The 17,741-nt window shown below is 35.0% G+C and overlaps 1 protein-coding gene across 2 annotated transcripts in view; it reads right to left on the bottom strand.

Annotated features, from left to right (window-relative positions):
- Positions 1-2,666: 2,666 nt before the first annotated feature.
- The window catches only part of HSPA4L (heat shock protein family A (Hsp70) member 4 like), a 50,167-nt gene continuing 35,092 nt past the window's right edge, over positions 2,667-17,741 (bottom strand). Inside the window, exons 15-19 of one of the 2 annotated variants that reach the window (XM_059923567.1) lie at positions 15,308-15,433; positions 14,901-15,008; positions 12,310-12,429; positions 7,615-7,776; positions 2,667-4,610 (exon numbers count right to left, since the gene is read on the bottom strand). In XM_059923567.1, the coding sequence (XP_059779550.1) occupies positions 4,419-4,610; positions 7,615-7,776; positions 12,310-12,429; positions 14,901-15,008; positions 15,308-15,433 (708 nt within the window). In that variant the 3' untranslated portion in view covers positions 2,667-4,418. Of the gene's footprint in view, positions 4,611-7,614; positions 7,777-12,309; positions 12,430-13,222; positions 13,544-14,900; positions 15,009-15,307; positions 15,434-17,741 lie in introns of those variants that run through there. The other variant, XM_059923568.1, reaches the window with a different exon arrangement.

Below are 17,741 nucleotides of genomic sequence, written 5' to 3'. Positions count from 1 at the left end.
AGATTTGGTTTTAAAGTAAAAAGAAGACAGGTAATAAAATTAGCTATCAAAGTAATCGTAAAAGAAGTATTTTTTAAAATCCATGAAATAAAAGACTTAAAGAATAATCCAAAATAAAACAAAATATAATTGAGAGAAATATAATGTTTAAGAGTCCAGAACTGAAAGATAAAACAAGATAACAGGAAAGACTAAGATAATTTCCATTTATAGTGTATATACTATAATGCAGTTAAACTAAAACATGTTGAAGTTCACTAATCTCTTTATAGGATGGGTAATCAGTACACTTCCCTAATACTCATCATGTGACCTAGGACATGACAGTAAATTAGAGATTCCAAAGCAAAGATCATTACCATTTATTTTTGTTGTTGTTGATACGGATTTTGACCTGCCTGACAGACTGAGTCAAATGTTCATGATTCAATTGTTAGTTTTCTTTCTTTGACTTGAAAGCTCCAAGTCATTTAACAATGTATCTTAACAGACATGCCTTTTCTTTTAATACTTACTCCAACAATATGCTAGAGGTACCCCTAGAGATCTGGAAGGTGAAAGAGCCATTACCCCCTATAGGTACTGACCACTGCCATAGACATTTAGGGGTTTTTCTTCTAAGCAGTTTGCTAATATTCTAAAAATTCCAGGTACCCTGTTATTGTATGAAACAATTACCCTTGAATTTAACAAGGGAAAAAAAACTTAAGACATCTGGCTATATTATAAACCCAGAGCTGTTTGGTTAGGAAACATGAGTATATGGAAGAATATTAATTTTAGTTTATTGTGTATTAGAGATGTGAAAGTAAAATAACTAAAGCTTTTGTTTGTTTTGGTTAAAGACCTGGTCTTGATCTGCATTAAATCTTATGACTTTTTATCAAAAGAAAAGATTATGTGCTTCCTGGAAGTTGTTTTAAAATTATACTTTGGCTTAACCTTGAGGAAAAAAAAAGGTAATTTTAAAACTGTTTTCTCTTTTTTGATCAAAAAGTCTGTCTCTTCTGAAATTGACTAAGAAGATTAGTTTGGTAAATGACTGATAGTTATAAAACATACTGTAGTTAAGAGGATAATAAAACATTAGAATCAAACTTTATAAGCATCCCTACACCTTTGTCATTTGAAAAGTCATCAGTGGCTGACTTTAATCAATGCCATCAGATTTTAAATACTGATGTATCAATACAATTAGATATGCCTCTCATTAAGTTTTACAGAATCCACTATCACAAAACCAAATTCCACTTAAAAGTTCTGAAGTCTAACCACAAAACAACATCTACTTTAGAACTGAAGTTTTTTTGTTGTCAGATTCTAAAAGCTGAGAAAGGTGAAGTTATATTTTTCTATCACTTCTAAATCTATGATATGTAAAATTAATGCCAAGACTTTAATTGTTGTGAACTACCAAATACCAACTATTAAAAACAAAACAGAAAATCCTATTGGGAATGTTTGTAGGCTTAGTATTACAATTCAAATTTATGAAAACGGAGGGATGGTTAAATCTGTTTTGGGTCAACTGATAACTGTATTCAAATGTCTATTATCTTTAAATATAATCTTTCAAAACAGTTGAAGCTGTGCTAATTTGGATAAACTGTTTTAACATATCACTTTATTATATTGATAACTGATCCCCCAAATTCACTTTAAACACTTCTAGCTAGGAAATATAATCATACTAAAAATTGACCCCCTAAAGTCTAAGAAATCTTTATTTCTTCTTAATTAAAGTCTAATTTTTACCTTTTTAAAATTGAGATTATCTGTTATTCCAATAGCCTACTTCTTTGGTGTGCTGTTTGTATCAATAGTTGTTTTAAAACTTAAGTATTCTGTATATTGCTAAGGAATTAAAACATCACAGACTTTCTTTTGTTACATTATTTAGCGAACTTTGTTTTTAAAATCACCATGTGATTGGCTATCAGGAGTTGATTTCTAAAACCAAATAATTTATACTTTTCCATAGAGTCGTAGTGTATTAGATTAATACATTAGATTAATCATATCCTATTAATCCTATTAATCATTTCCTACATACTTAGTTCTTATTTGCTTACTACAGGAAAACATCCTATTTTGCAATGTATTTTTTAAAATAACTTCTAAAATAGTGGCTTATTTTGAAAAAAGATCTTTAATTTTTCATCTAAGCACTGCATATTTCATACAGATTAAAATTAAACTGAACCCATGCCTTCTACCCAAAACTATATTAAGGAGAACATTTTCTCTTTTATTACTGTATTCAATAAATAAGGTTAAGGGCTTTTGAAAATCATTTAAGTTGAATAAATGGGTAGGAAAAGTATACATATTATCTTTGGATATATTTAACTTATTAAATGAAGTGTTACATAACTGCAGGAATTGGAATGTTATAATTCTGACTAAAACACAGAACTATATAAACTGACTTAACGGAACTGAAAAATGTCTGGATGTACTACACAATTCAGATGCAGAAAGGTTTGTTCCCACATATTCCCAATTAGTTTTGGAGGTACAGCTCCTAACAAAGTGGGTGGAGATTTTCTTCATAACAAAAAGCTGTGAACTCCCTATGTGTACTGTTATATATTCCCTTTCATAACTTTTATGCCCTTACTGAAGTGAACCATATATTCAACATACAAACGAAAAGTAACAATACATGCTTTTAAACAAATGTATTTCATCATTACTAATGGATATAATTACTTCATTAGTTTGAAAACATTAAAAAATATATTGGGCCTATATGATTTTTTAATGCAAAAAAGGGACATCTCCCTCAAAAAGGATGAATAAAAATCCCTGCAAAATGCACTGCTCCATACTTTCCTTTCAGTGCAGACTACATTGTAGAAACAGAATCTCTCTTAGAGAACTAGTTGTGAGAAGTAACAACTATCCCTAAAGATATTAAACTCTCAATTTTTATTACTTAAGAAAAGCCCATATTAATTTTTTTTTTAATTTGTAATATAAAGATGATGTAGCTTTGGGGAAAACTGAGCCTTTCAAAATTTTAACCTATGTCAGTCAATCTAGTTGATTGGCATTAAGAACACAAGTGCCCATGCATTGTCTATGCTTCTTTTTCTTGTAGGTTGAAAAGTCATTTCATTCTGCTCCCATATCAAGCTTCTGCACAGAACTGAACAGTGTGAACAAGTCTGGTGATGAAGCACAGATTAAGTCTTTAAAATATCTTAATTTCACAGCCCCTCAACCCATATAATTTATATACGAAGCACCAAAACTGGAGCCAAGGTCTGAACAGGTAACGTAACAGCAGGAACTATAATTTAATCACATCATATCATATTACACTATGTAACATTCTATATTTTGCCTGTTGATATGTAACACAGTTAAGTTTATTACAAGCAGTATTTCCTAAGACCTATGGTATAAGTGCTTCTTTTCAAGTATTACTGCTTATTTAGTGTTTATATGTTAACATTAAGTAAATCAGTGATAAATGTATATAATGCAATACACATTGTGCCGTTTCTCCCTGCCCTCTGTTAACATATTAACAAAATCAATTAAGAAGACCAAAACAACTGTTAAAACTAAAACAAGGTTATCAACATCACAGATGCATGTCTGAGTAGGTCAACAGCATTTCCCCCTTAACATGAAGGTATTTTCATCAAAAATGCTTCATCATTTTTGGGCCAGCATTACTTTAGCAGAAGCTGGTCTTCAGGACAAGTAGATCAGAAGTTTCAAGTGCTAAAGACACTGAATTACTCTGAGAAACATCAATCCACATGACTAATGAAAAGAAGCTAACTGCTGGTGTAACCTTAACATAAAATTGTGCGTTTTCCCTTTCAGTGTGTGATTTAGTTCATTTATATGATGAAAACAAAGTTTTGAAGTTCTTATGACACACCAACGAGATGGACTAATTTGTCAAGGAACCTCTTATTTGTTTTAATATTTAAATTATAACAATACCATAACTAGAAAAAGGTCAGTGACTTGGTGGCTTTAAACCACATCAATTTCAATATTTGTTTTTCAAAATAATGATGCAATTAAATCTATGCTTCTGCAACAGTAGCACAATACAGTATCCTTTCCTGAATAAAGGAGCTGAGGTTTATCCAAGGAGAAGCTTTAAATAAGGTTGCCAACTACTTATCAATCTTGCATGTTTGACATAAAATATATTAGGAAAGCTTAAACTGACTTGTTAATGTATATTCAGCTAAAGCTTCACATTAAGCAGCAATGGAAATGAACAGAGGTGCACTCAATGTATAACACTTTTCAAAACTACTCCAAAAAACAAATGACAAAAAGTGGTTAAGAACAACTAAACATCTGTTGTGTGTACCAGATGTAAAAGAAGAAGAATGGACCCTGTGGTTACTTGTACTGTTTGAATTATGTGAAGGTAAAATTAAGACTTAGTCCACTTCCATCTCTCCAGAAGATTTAGTATGCTGTGTGCTGTCTTTTGTTGTATCTGGTTTAGTTTCAGTCCCACTCTGTTCATCCACTGGTCCGTTGTGTTCACTATTAGCTTTTGCCTTGTCTTCAGCAACCTCTACTTTCGGTTTGGGCTTATAAATGATGGGGTTACAGAAATGATCCAGTTCCTAAAGACATGAAGAAAATTGATTATATTAAAAATATTATGTAACAAGTTACCATTAACATTCTAAAGTCCACATTAACTTTCTAAATTTCCACATAATTCCACATTCCTGAATAGCTGTTGGCTCAGCTAGATAACCAACTAATTCTTAAACTACCTTAATGAAGGATTTAACTTCTCGGCTAGTGTTTGTCAGGGGTGATAAGAATCTATTCAGTCTTTAATAATACATTCTGTATTTACTGTTCCTAAAATTTTTTCCTCATAATTTGAATACAGTTTATTTTGGCAGGAATAGTTTTTATTTTATTTATTTTTTTGGCTTCACTGCGCAGCATGTGACATCTTAGCTCCCCGACCAGGGATTGAACCTGGGCTCTTGGCAGTTAGAGCGCGGAGTCCTCACCACTGGACCGCCAGGGAATTCCCAGGAATAAATTCTAATTCATTCCTTTAAATTATGCCGAGAGCTCTGTTATGAAAATTACATCACGTAATACCTATTGCATAAATTAAAGTTTCTCAACATTTACATAAAAAGTTTTAATAAATGGAATTATATAAATATACACACTAACTTTATTTATTTTCTGAAAACAGCTCAGTAGCCTTTTCTGTTGAAAGAAAAATAAGCCATGAAAGTAAATTCAACTTAATAATTTAAAAGAGATAAATTTTCCATATCCTTGCTTTTTCTACACAGAAATAAAAGACCATTTCAGATAAAGCTACTGAAACACTTAAAGTTCTTTCAAGACCAGTGTCACAGATACTGGGATAGGGACGGAAACATAGGAAGTAACATCCTTGGGGAGTGTTTTAGTGCACACTGGTCTTTATCACACTCTGCATCTCATCTGATTAGGAGTAAATTACTATAGATTCTTTGCCAAACTTTCTCAAAAGGAGAATACTCTTATTGTTTTATGATTTAAAAAAATACCCGTTTTGGTACAGGAAAAGTTGCTCAACATCACTAATCATCAGAAAAATGCAAATCAAAATCACAATGACATATCTCACACCTGTCAGAATGGCTATCATCAAAAAGAACACAAATAACAAATTTTGGCAAGGATATGGAGAAAAGGGAACCCTAGGTACACTTTTGGTGGAAATGTAAATTGGTACACCCATTATAGAAAACAGTATGGAGGTTCCTCAAAAAGCTAAAAATAGAATTACCATATGATCCAGCAATTCTACTTCTTGGTAAATATCCGGAAAAAATGAAAATACTAATTTGAAAAGATACATGCACCCCAATGTTCCTAGCAGCATTATTTACAATAGCCAAGATACGGAAGCAACCTAAGTGTCCATCAACAGATGACTGGACAAAGAAGATGTGGCACGTGTATACAGTGGAATATTACTACTCAGCCATAAAAAAAGAATGACAATTCACTTGCAACAACATGGAGGGTATTATGCTTACAGAGAAGGACAAATACTGTATGTTATTACTTACATGTGGAATTTTTAAAATGAAGCAAATGAGTGAATATAACAAAAAAGAAATAGATTCACAGATATAAACAAACTAGAGGTTACCAGTGGGGAGAGGAACTGGGGAGGGGAAAGATAGGGGTAGAGGATTAAGAGGTACAAACTAATATGTATAAAATAAATAAGCTACAAGGATATATTGTACAACATAGGGAATACAGCCAATATTTTATAATAACTTTGAAGTATAATCTATAAAAACAATCACTGTGTGTACACTTGAAACTAATCTTGTAAATCAAACATACTCCAATAAAAAACACCCTAAAACCTGTTTTTGTTTTAAAAATGAATCAAATACCTACAGACATACTGAACTAGATTAAAAAGAATAACCTGAAATTCCATCTCCTATAGATTAACATAACTAACCTTTTGGTGAACATCCTAGATGTATGTCCATGCACACACACATCTCCAAACATACAAATCTATGAACACGCTAATTGATACAGTGAGATTACAGAATCTAAATAAAGTTATCTTTCCTTTTTCACTCAACAATATGTTGTATAAATCTATATATCTAAATAGATTTATCTCTGATATCTTAAATACTATATTTAATTGTCAAAATGCGTTGTAATGTTGAAATATGCATCAATTTATTTATCTAGTTTCTTACTGATAGGTATTTAGGTTGTTGCCAGGTTTTTGCTATCATAAGCAAGAGTATTTATCTGCATATACTTACGTAACAGTCAAATTAAGATGAATTCCTAGAATTGTAATTTCTGCATTAAAGGGTAAACTCATTTTAAATTTCTATACATATTCTGAAATGATGTCCCAGAAAAACGGTAACAAATTTAACCAAGTTGCTCAGGAAGAGCATCCATTTCTTCACACCCTTGGCAATTATGGCAAAGATTGTGAATGTAAACACACAGCCAAATCAGAGAGAAGAGATTTGCATTTCTTAGATTAGTAATGAAGATGAACACCTTTTCAAATGTTTATTGGATATGTATTTCTTTGTCAGTTGTTTTACCAATGTCTTTACTCATTTTTCTACTTAGATGCTGATCTTCATTATCAAGTTTGTCCCCGTGTTTTTCATAGTTTTCTCTATAACCTTTAACATTTTCAGTAGTAATGTTTTTTAAACTGGAAAGTTTACCTCATAAGTAAGATTTTACCATGGAATTTTACACATTTCAAACTACGTCAAAGACAAATATATATTGCCGTTTTACAATGGAGGCTCAGAAGTATTATACAGCCTAGAAAAATCGGACATATTTGGAGTTCCGCATTGCTTTACTTCATTCTGTATTACACTTAAAATCTAAAAAACAGCTTTGTGTATATGACTAATTAAATCAAGGGACAGAGATGTCCCACCTAGAATGTTTTTTTCCCCAAAATTAAAGATTAGCCTCAAATTCCTGTTTTTCTATATTCTTCTGCCAAGTTGATTATTTCTCAAAGTATGGCTCCCATTAAAAAAGTTTAGTGACTGAACCCATGATAAAGAGAAGTTTATAGTTTCTAACCTTTGACCTTGCGACTATTTCTGAAACTTTCACCACAGGATCTTGAGTGAGACTTAGTTTGTTCTGTGCATTCATCTTACTGTTCAGCCAACTCATGGCTTCACTGATATATTTTTCAATTTTTTCCATTTCAGCAGGATCCAAATGATCGTATCTTTCATCCTATTAGGAAAAAAAACACTTTACTTAATGTAACAGGTTTTTCAATAAGCACCAATTTATTGATAATTTCTGCTTAAAAGAGTTAGACTCTTATTGAGTGTATACCTCACACATACCCATGTGAAGAAGCCATTTACAAACTACACAGAACTGAAGAAACTGGGAGAAAGAAAGATCAGTATGGGGTTTTAAAAGGAAAGGCCTTCTGAAGAAGTCAGGTTTGGAAAAGAATGGTGAAGGGTATTAGAGGAAAAAGTAGTACTTAGCCAAGAAAGAAGCTGCATGGACTTAAATTTGTCAGTGAGTAAAGAAAAATAAGTTAAGCAGGCACAGAGAAAGCTAGACAGAAAATTCTGACTTGTACAACAGAATATGTTTAAGTTGTTGACAAGAATTACTGGGTTGGCCAAAAAGTGCCTTTGGTTTTTAAGTAAAAATAAAAGACACATTTTCCATTTTCACCAAGAACTTTACTGAACAACGCATTCACCCTTTTGTTCCACTACCGTCTGCCATTTTTCAGGCAACATCATAATTCCATTTTCCCAAAACTTTTTATCTTTTTGAGCAAAGAACTGTTCCAGGTGCCTTTTACAGTCTTCCAGGGAATTGAAATTTTTTCCATTAAGAGAATTTTGTAAAGACCAAAATAAGTGGAAATCCAAAGGTGCAATGTCTGGTGAATATGGCAGATGAATCAGAACCTCCCAGCCAAGCTGTAACAGTTTTTGCCTGGTCATCAAAGAAACACGTGGTTATCCTGATGGAAGATTATGCGTTTTCTGTAGACTAATTCCGGACGCTTTCCATTGAGTGCTGCTTTCAGTTGGTCTAATTGGGAGCAGTACTTGTTGGAATTAATCGTTTGGTTTTCCAGAAGGAGCTCATAATAGAGGACTCCCTTCCAATCCCACCATATATGCAACATCACCTTCTTTGGATGAAGCCCGGCCTTTGGTGTTGGTGGTGGTGGTTCATTTCGCTTGCCCCACGATCTCTTCTGTGCCACATTATTGTACAGTATCCACTTTTCTTTGCCCGTCACAATTTGTTTTAAAAACGAAACGTTTTCATTACATTTAAGTAGAGAATCACGTGCGGAAATTTGGTCAAGAAGGTTTTTCTCACTTAACCTACGTGGAACCCAAACATCAAAGTGATTAACATAACCAAGCTGGTGCCAATGATTTTCAACACTTGATTTGTATATTTTGAGTATGTCGGCTATCTCCTGCGTGGTATAACGTTGATTGTTCTCAATTAATGTCTCGATTTGATCACTATCAACTTCAACTGGTCTGCCCGACTGTGGAGCATCATCCAGAGAGAAATGTCCATCATGAAACTTCACAAACCACTTTTGACATGTCTGTTCAGTCACAGCACCTTCTCCATACACTGCACAAATCTTTGTGTTTCAGTTGCATTTTTACTTTGCTTGAAATAATAAAGCATAATATGCCGAAAATGTTGCTTTTTTTTCTTCCATCTTCAATATTAAAATGGCTACACAAAAATTCACCAATTTTGATGTTGTTTTTAAAATGCACGCTGATATGACAGCTGTCAAAATACAATCTAATAAAATTGTTTCGAACGAAGTTTAAGACAACTAAGCACTACTAGAGCCATCTTACAGAAAAAACTGAATGAACCTTTCAGCCAACCCAATACATAATAAAATTTTGTCTGAAAGAGACAACTGCAGCTGTCACATGTAGGCAATGATCTAAGATGTCGTGATTTAGACTGGCAGTCTCAAAACCAGAAAGAAATGACAATGCAACATATAGAAAGAGGATCTCCTCCCCATTCATCCCTCTGTCTGCATGCTTTTTTTTTTTTTTAAAATGCACAACGTGAAAGTTGCAAGTTTTTTTTAATTTTTATTTATTTATTTATGGCTGTGTTGGGTCTTCGTTTCTGTGTGAGGGCTTTCTCTAGTTGCGGCAAGTGGGGGCCACTCTTCATCGCGGTGCGCAGGCCTCTCACTATCGCAGCCTCTTGTTGCGGAGCACAGGCTCCAGATGCGCAGGCTCAGTAACTGTGGCTCACAGGCCCAGTTGCTTCGTGGCATGTGGGATCTTCCCAGACCAGGGCTCGAACCCGTGTCCCCTGCATTGGCAGGCAGATTCTCAACCACTGCGCCACCAGGGAAGTCCCTGTCTGCATGCTTTTAAAATAATCTCTAGCCTGAACCTCTTCCCTGAACTCCCTACTCTATATCCAACTTCCAACTTGAATTCTTATTTGTAATGTTTGAAACGACTTACCTATGTTTCAAATTCATGATTATCTCCCCACCTACTCTTCCAAGTTCTCCCCATTTCAGTAAATGGCAACTTCACCCTTGCAGGCCAAAAATCCTTGGAGTCATTTGACTCCTTTTTCTGTTATATTTACATAAAATCTATCAGTGAATCTTATTAGCTCTGCCTTCAAAATATATGCAGCAGAAATCCAACCACTTCTTCCCCCTACACTCTCCGGGTTCAGGGCTCCGTCACTTCTTGCTTGTGTTATTCTAATGTTTTAACTAGTCTCTCTGCTTCCATAGCCTTTAAAAGATAAGTCAAAATTTTAAATTCTATGCGCAAAAGCCTCCAGTGGATTCCTATCTTAGTGTAAAAGCCAAACTTTTATAATGGCCCACTAGGCCCTTCATGATCTGGCAACTGATAATCCCACCCCACACTGTTCTGAGCCACAGTGGCTTCCTTACTGTTACTCCAACACATTCTCCCCTTTGCAACTGCTATTCCCCCTTTGTTAAGTACATTCTCTTTATAGTTATCATACATCTTGAACCCTCAGCTTCTTTAATTCTCCCCTCACATGCTGTCATCTTATTAGTCTGCCTTTCTGACAAATCTCCTCCACCTATGGCAGTCCCTTACTTCTCCCATAGCCCTTATCACCACCATCTGACTACTTCATAGTAACTCATTTATTGTCTATCTCTTCCCACTGAAGCATATTAGAAACAAGTTCAGTGTTTTGTTTGATGCTGTAGTTCCAGCACCTTGAAGAGAGCCTGGAACATAGTAACTCAAAATTCTTGAGCATAAGTGAAATCTTGCCTTGCTTTGAATAATATTTTAAACCTGCATCCTCAAGAAGACTGCTACAGCCTGGCGAACACTAGGTTATAGTAGTTGTATACAGATCTTCCAATACCAGGTGTGAAATATTCTTGGTGTTTTTATTTGTCTGCTTGTTCCTTCTTACTTTTCCATTATCCTTACATTCTATTTGTACTTATATGGACATTGACATTGGCAGGCACATTCACAATCAGTACCTGGATGATTCTTTTAGGTTGGCTGGATTGCACTCTTTATTTTATAGAATTTACAAATCTTTTATTTCTAAAATAAGTAATCACCCTCCACATTGTGTAGTGAAAAGCAGTATAGTTGTTAAGGGTTTGTATGTTTCAGATTGCTTAGGTTTTATCCTGACTGCATCTCTTAAACTACCTGTGTAATCCTTGACAAGTTTGCTTAAGCACTGCAATTCTCTTACATAATACATTCTTGTGAGAATACAGTGAGATAATTCATGCAAAGTGCCTAAAATTTAGTAAGTGCTTGATAAATGTAAGCTATGATAATACCCTGCCTAAATCTTTCTGGTGCTGGCCTCTCCAGCCCACTGATGCAATTTTAACATCAGGGTTAAAACCTGGGGGAATTATAGTGAATATTTGTTTAAAACAGGAGTCAGCAAACTTGTCCTGCAGGCCAAATCCAACCTGCTGAATTTTTAAATAAAGTTATTTTGGAACACAGCCATGCCCATTTGTTTATACATTGTGTGTTTGCTCTTGCACTACAATGGCAAAGTTGCGTAGCTGTATAGAGATGGTAGGCCTACAGAGCCTAAAATATTTATTATGTGTTCATTTAAAGAAAAAGTCTGCTAACCTCTGATTTAGAGGGAAAAAATCATCAGCTTAATTTTGTCAAATCTTACTGTTACATCGAAATGGAGATATTATCTATATAACTAAACATTTGAGGCTGAAAAACAGTGGAAAGGTTAAGGGTAGTAAGATAGATTTGGGCACATATATATAAAACAATAAATGATACGGGAGTTACAGATGACTGAAAGACTGGAAGACAAAGTGCAACCAAAAGAAAAAGAGGCCAAGGGACAAAATGAATGCTAGCAGAGTCCAGTTTCAAAGAGGCCTGTAAATTAAAAAAGGTCCAAAAAAACCTTTTGCACTATAATGAAACCCCTAAGAAGAAAACAATGAATTTGGTCACTGGATTAATTTATAATATAGTTTTAGGGAATTTTAAAAGATTAAAGCCACATATCTGCACTGTATTTTAAATTATCAGTATCCTTTACTGATAATTTTACAATAAAGAAAAAAAGTTTTAAGTTTGGTGCACAATGTCTCTGGAACTTGGTAGCAACAACTGCTATAGCTTTGTAGTTGAGAATTTTTAGATTTACCCCACCCTCTCTGCGTAATACACACATTACCATCATCACCAGTTTACTTTATGAATTCAATACCTTGTTTCTGTATGCTTCTATAACTTTCATGACAAGTTGGATCTTTTTTCCCAAGTCGTTTAAAGCTTTTGGTCTCTCTTCATGTTCCACGTACCTCATTTGAATAGGCTGGCCATATTTCTGTTAACGTAAGTTTTTTAAAAAGAAAAAGTTATTAACAGAAAACTTTTATTGGGCCCTTACAGAATGATGAATAGGAAAGAAAGGTGGTCAGATTAAAATATGTCCCCCCTCTTATTTTCCTATGTGGAGATGATTATTTGCTTATTGAATCCTACACAGGAATGCCTGTCTTCTCTCATTCATTAAGATTACCTCTTGATTCCTCCCAAATCCAAAGAAAAACTTCAATTACTTTAAAGTTACGTGTTAAAAGTCTATAAAACCATTAAGAAAACCATAAGGACTATATGCTGCGTGCAGAATTCATGTATTTGAAACTTGGTTTCAAATATTTATAATGCATATAACTCTAAAAGCAACATGATTACTGGGATTTCCTGATATTTAATACCTACTGAATATTATTTATGTTATATTTATTCATTAGATTAAGATGTGTATTTTAAGTATAGTGCTTAAAAACAAAAAGACCCATTCAGCCCCTTGCCCCAGCTGCCTGGTAGGAGGGAGATTCTAAATTTTAAAACAGCCTCCTATAACTTTGAGGAGGGGAATGCATTAGAAAAACAAATATTTTCTTTCAAATCCTTTACATATTTAAATAAAAATCAGCTTATTTTACAGCAATTTTAGGTTTTCAGAAAAGTTACAAAGGAAACAATGAAGAGCCAAGCACCTTTTCTCTAATGTTAACATCTTATACCATCGTGGTACATTTGTCAAAACTAAGAAACCAACACTGGTGTATTACTATTAACTGAACTCCAGATTATGTGGATTTCATCTTTTTCTGTTCCAGGATACCATATTGCATTTAGTCTATTTACACATTATACTTTTTATTGTCAATGTTTTTGAAAGCATTTTTTTTTAAATTAATTTATTTGTTTATTTTTGGCTGTGTTGGGTCTTCGTTTCTGTGCGAGGGCCTTCTCCAGTTGCGGCGAGCGGGGGCCACTCTTCATCGCGGTGCGCGGGCCTCTCACTATCGCGGCCTCTCTTGTTGCGGAGCACAGGCTCCAGACGCGCAGGCTCAGTAGCTGTGGCTCACGGGCCCAGTTGCTCCGCGGCATGTGGGATCTTCCCAGACCAGGGCTCGAACCTGTGTCCCCTGCATTGGCAGGCAGACTCTCAACCACTGCGCCACCAGGGAAGCCCCTGAAAGCATTTTTAATTCCTAAAAGCCATCTCAAAAAAACAGTAAAGCCTGTGAAAACATCTATAACATTCATTTCTATGGTTACTTATATACTTGAAGCGAAATAATCCATTCTGGGAGCTGCTGGGCTTTTCAGTTATTTCTGTTAGCCTCAGCTGCCTGGTTTGCTCCTCTAGCCCCAAGTATATATATTTTAGGGAGATGGGGAGTAAAAACCACCAAGATAAAATACAGTAAAGCTAGTTTTGCGTTCATAAGCTTAGGTTTTCAAGTTGCTTTTTAATTATTCCCTTTGAAAGTAATTTATTGGCATGAAGGTAATTTTTGCAAGGTATTAACTTCTTTTGCTTTTAAGTTAAGTAACTTCTTTTGCACACGCCGCCCCCGCCAATCCCTGAAGGGCTTCCTTTTCCCATACGCTAGAAGTCCTTACTAATGTCATCACTTAGCATCTGTGTATTCACTTGCTACTCAAAGAATGGTTCAGGGACCAGCAGCATCAGAATCTCCCAGAAGCTTATTAAAAAATGCAGAATCATGGGCCCAAGTCAGATATACTGAACCATAATTTGCTTTTCAATAAGGGCCCCTGGTAATTCATGTGCACATTAAAGCACTGCTACGATTCACACAAAGAAGGAAAGACTAAAATTTCCTGTCATCTTTCCAATCTTAACTTCTAATCTTTTAAAGCATTTTTTTTTCTGTGTGGGGGAGCGCTGGGTAGCAAGCAGAAGGAAAAGAGTAATAGTGGTCTTTTCTTAAAGTCAGACCACTGACCTAGTAGAAAAAGGGCAGCTGGTGGACACATCTCCTTATTTCTTTGTAAAAGGACACTGAAGAGCAGGGGTACTATTTCTCAAGTTCTTTGCTGGCCTGGTGTCCCACTAATTTCACATTAGTTACAATGTGAAAATACAAAAGGGCAGTGTATTACTCCTCAAAATCGGAGCAGTCAAGGGGGAAAGAAGCAGAGCAATAATGGATAAGGGGTCAGGCTGACAAATCACTTCTTAATGACATCTCAGAAACATGGCTTTTATGAAAGTAATATTAACACTCTGGTCATCTGCTAAATTTTTATATCTGAGTATCATGATAGACAAATATGATTATACATTATTTAATTTCAGTTATCATGTAGCATTACTCACCTCTCAAATTCAGAGAACACTTCCTCTTACACATACCTGCCTTAGTAATTTTTTATATATTTATTTATTAAACACATACACTGTGCTCTTACACCATAATTTTTAGGACAACTTAATGTTCTGTTCAACACTAACATGGACTTTAAAAAGTTTACCTTTAGTTCTTGAAGCTTATCCACATAAATCTGTTTAGCTTGGTCCTCTCCTTCTTCATAAAGCCAATTTTCTGTGTCCTCCAATATTGCAGACAGTTTTCTCAAGTCCTAGTTATACATTTAAGAGATACTGATTGAAAATGCTCTCCTTAGAAATAAAAGTCATCAAGGAAGGACAAAATTTTTTTCAAGTGTAAAAAATTATTTTTCTTCTGACTTTTTGTTTATAAACATCTTTCTCACCAGCCTTCTGCAATTTGGAAAAATAACTAAGAACCATTCCTAAATGTACTCAAAAAGATTGACAACAATAACACATTTGGTACATTTATTTACATAATTCATATTAGCATTCTCAAGCAAACATTTAAATAGTTCTCATAAAAAACTACAAAATTTAGACTTACTTCTTGTGTGATGAATTTTTCATAGACAGTGCCAAGCTTGTCCCTAAAATCATATACATATTCTTCAACAGCATTCTTCGCATCATTTCTTTCTTTCTCTAATTTATCCTGCATTATCATCTTCCCCTATTCAAAAAGTTTCAGATTAGCTGCCATGAAAACACTAGGGAAATACAAACCAAAACTGCAATGAAATACCACTTCACACCTACTAGGATGACTATAATCAAAGAAATGGAACATAAGTGTTGGTGATGATTTGGAGAATTTGAAACCATTGTACGTTGCTGTTGGGAATGTAAAATACTGCAGCTTAGGGAAAAAACAGTTTGGTGGCTCCTAAAGAAGCTAAACAAAGAATTACAATATGGGGCTTTCCTGGTGGCATAGTGGTTGCGCGTCTGCCTGCCAGTGCAGGGGATGCGGGTTCAAGCCCTGGTCTGGGAAGATCCCACATGCTGCGGAGCAGCTGGGCCCATGCTCCACGACTACTGGGCCTGCGCTCTAGAGCCCCCGAGCCACAACTACTGAGTCCGTGTGCCACAACTGCTGAAGCCTGCGCACCTGGAGCCCATGCTCCGCAGCAGGAGAAGCCACTGCAGTGAGGGGCCCCCGCACCGCGGCAAGGAGTGGCCCCCCACTCACCGCAACTGGAGAAGGCCCGCGCGCAGCAACAAAGACTCAACACAGCCAAAAAAAAATTAATAATAAATAAATAAATAAATAAATTCTAAAAAAAAAAAAAAAAAAAGAATTACACTATGACCCAGCAATTTCACTCCTAGGTATATAACCAAAAAGTTGAAAGCAGGAACGCAAACATATTTGTATGCCAATGTTCACTGCAGCATTATTCACAATAGCCAAAAGGTGGAAACAACTCACTTGATCTGTAACAGATGAATGGATAAAATGTATACATACAAAATGGAATGTTACTCTACTATAAAAAGAAATAAAGTTCTGATACATGTTACAAAGTGGATAAACCTTGAAAACATTATGCTAAGTGAAATAAGCCAGATACAAAAGGACAAATATTCTATGATTACATTTATATGAGTTATCTACCAAATTCATAGAGACAGAAAGTATTGATAGATTGGTTTACTGGGGGTTGGGGGAAGGGAGGAATGAGAGTTATTACTTAATGGTTACAGTTTCTGTTTGGGGTGATGAAAAGGTTTTGGAAAAGATAGTGGCAATGGTGGGACTCCCCTGGTGGTCCAGTGGTAAAGAATCTGCCTTAGAATGCAGGGGATGCGGGTTTGATCCCTGGTCAGGGAACTAAGATCCCATGTGCCACAACCATTGAGCTCACGTGCCTCAACTACAGCCCGCGTGCCGCAAACTACAGAGCCCATGCGCTCTGGAACCCACTCACCACAACTACAGAGCCCAAGCACCACAACTAGAGAAGAGAAAACCTGCACACCACAACGAGAGAGAAGCCTGCGCACTGCAACGAAAGATCCTGCATGCCTCAACGAAGATCCTGTGTGCCACAACTAAGACCCAATGCAGCCAAAAATAAATAAAATAAATAATAAATAAATCTTTAAAAAAGATAGTGGCAATGGTTATATAACTGTGAATATAATTAATGTCACTGAATTGTTGTACACTTAAAAATGGTCAAAATGGCAAATTTCACGTTATATGTATTTTACCACAATTTAAAAAATTAATAATGTAATACCAAAAGCCACTGAACTGTACACTTTAAATTGGTGAACTGTATGGTATGTGAATTATACCTCAATAAAAGCTTTTTAAAAAAATAACCATAGACTATGTCATTGTACATATTGGTGTTCAAATCCCAGGTTTCCCACTTACTACCTTTGAAATTGCAGCAAAGTCACCTAACCTAAGCCTCAGTTTTCTTATCCTAGAGTGCTTACTTCTATCTGTCTCGTATGGCTGTTAATAAGATTGATGTAATTCACATAAAATATTTAGTACAGTGCCTGACACATAACTGGTACTGAATAAATGTTGGCTTTGGTAAGTGACACAGTATAGCGGTTGTGATCTTGAACTTTGGAGACAGACTACCTGGCTCCAAAACAAAAGGTTACTCTCTGAACTTGGGTGATTCAGTCTACCTCTGCCTGTTTCCTCATCTATTAAAAGAGTACTTACACTTCATAGGTTTGAGGATTAAATAAGATATCAAAGTATTTAACGATGTTAACAAAAATCATTATTGTCAAATCAAAAGCAAAGAATCTGAAGACTAATAAAAAACAAAATTTGTACTTTAACAAAAACAGTATTTTAAACATAATACTACAATGCACTGATATTTGTGAATTTAAAATAGTGAGACAGGAAATCTAAAAAAGAGTGGATATATGTATAGGTATAACTGATTCACTTTGCTGTAGAGCAGAAACTAACACAACATTGTGAAGTAACTATATTCCAATTT

Source organism: Balaenoptera ricei, chromosome 5 (genome assembly GCF_028023285.1).
Source record: "Balaenoptera ricei isolate mBalRic1 chromosome 5, mBalRic1.hap2, whole genome shotgun sequence".
In the NCBI taxonomy this organism is placed as follows: domain Eukaryota; kingdom Metazoa; phylum Chordata; class Mammalia; order Artiodactyla; family Balaenopteridae; genus Balaenoptera; species Balaenoptera ricei.
This window is presented reverse-complemented; position numbering and strand designations above follow the sequence as displayed.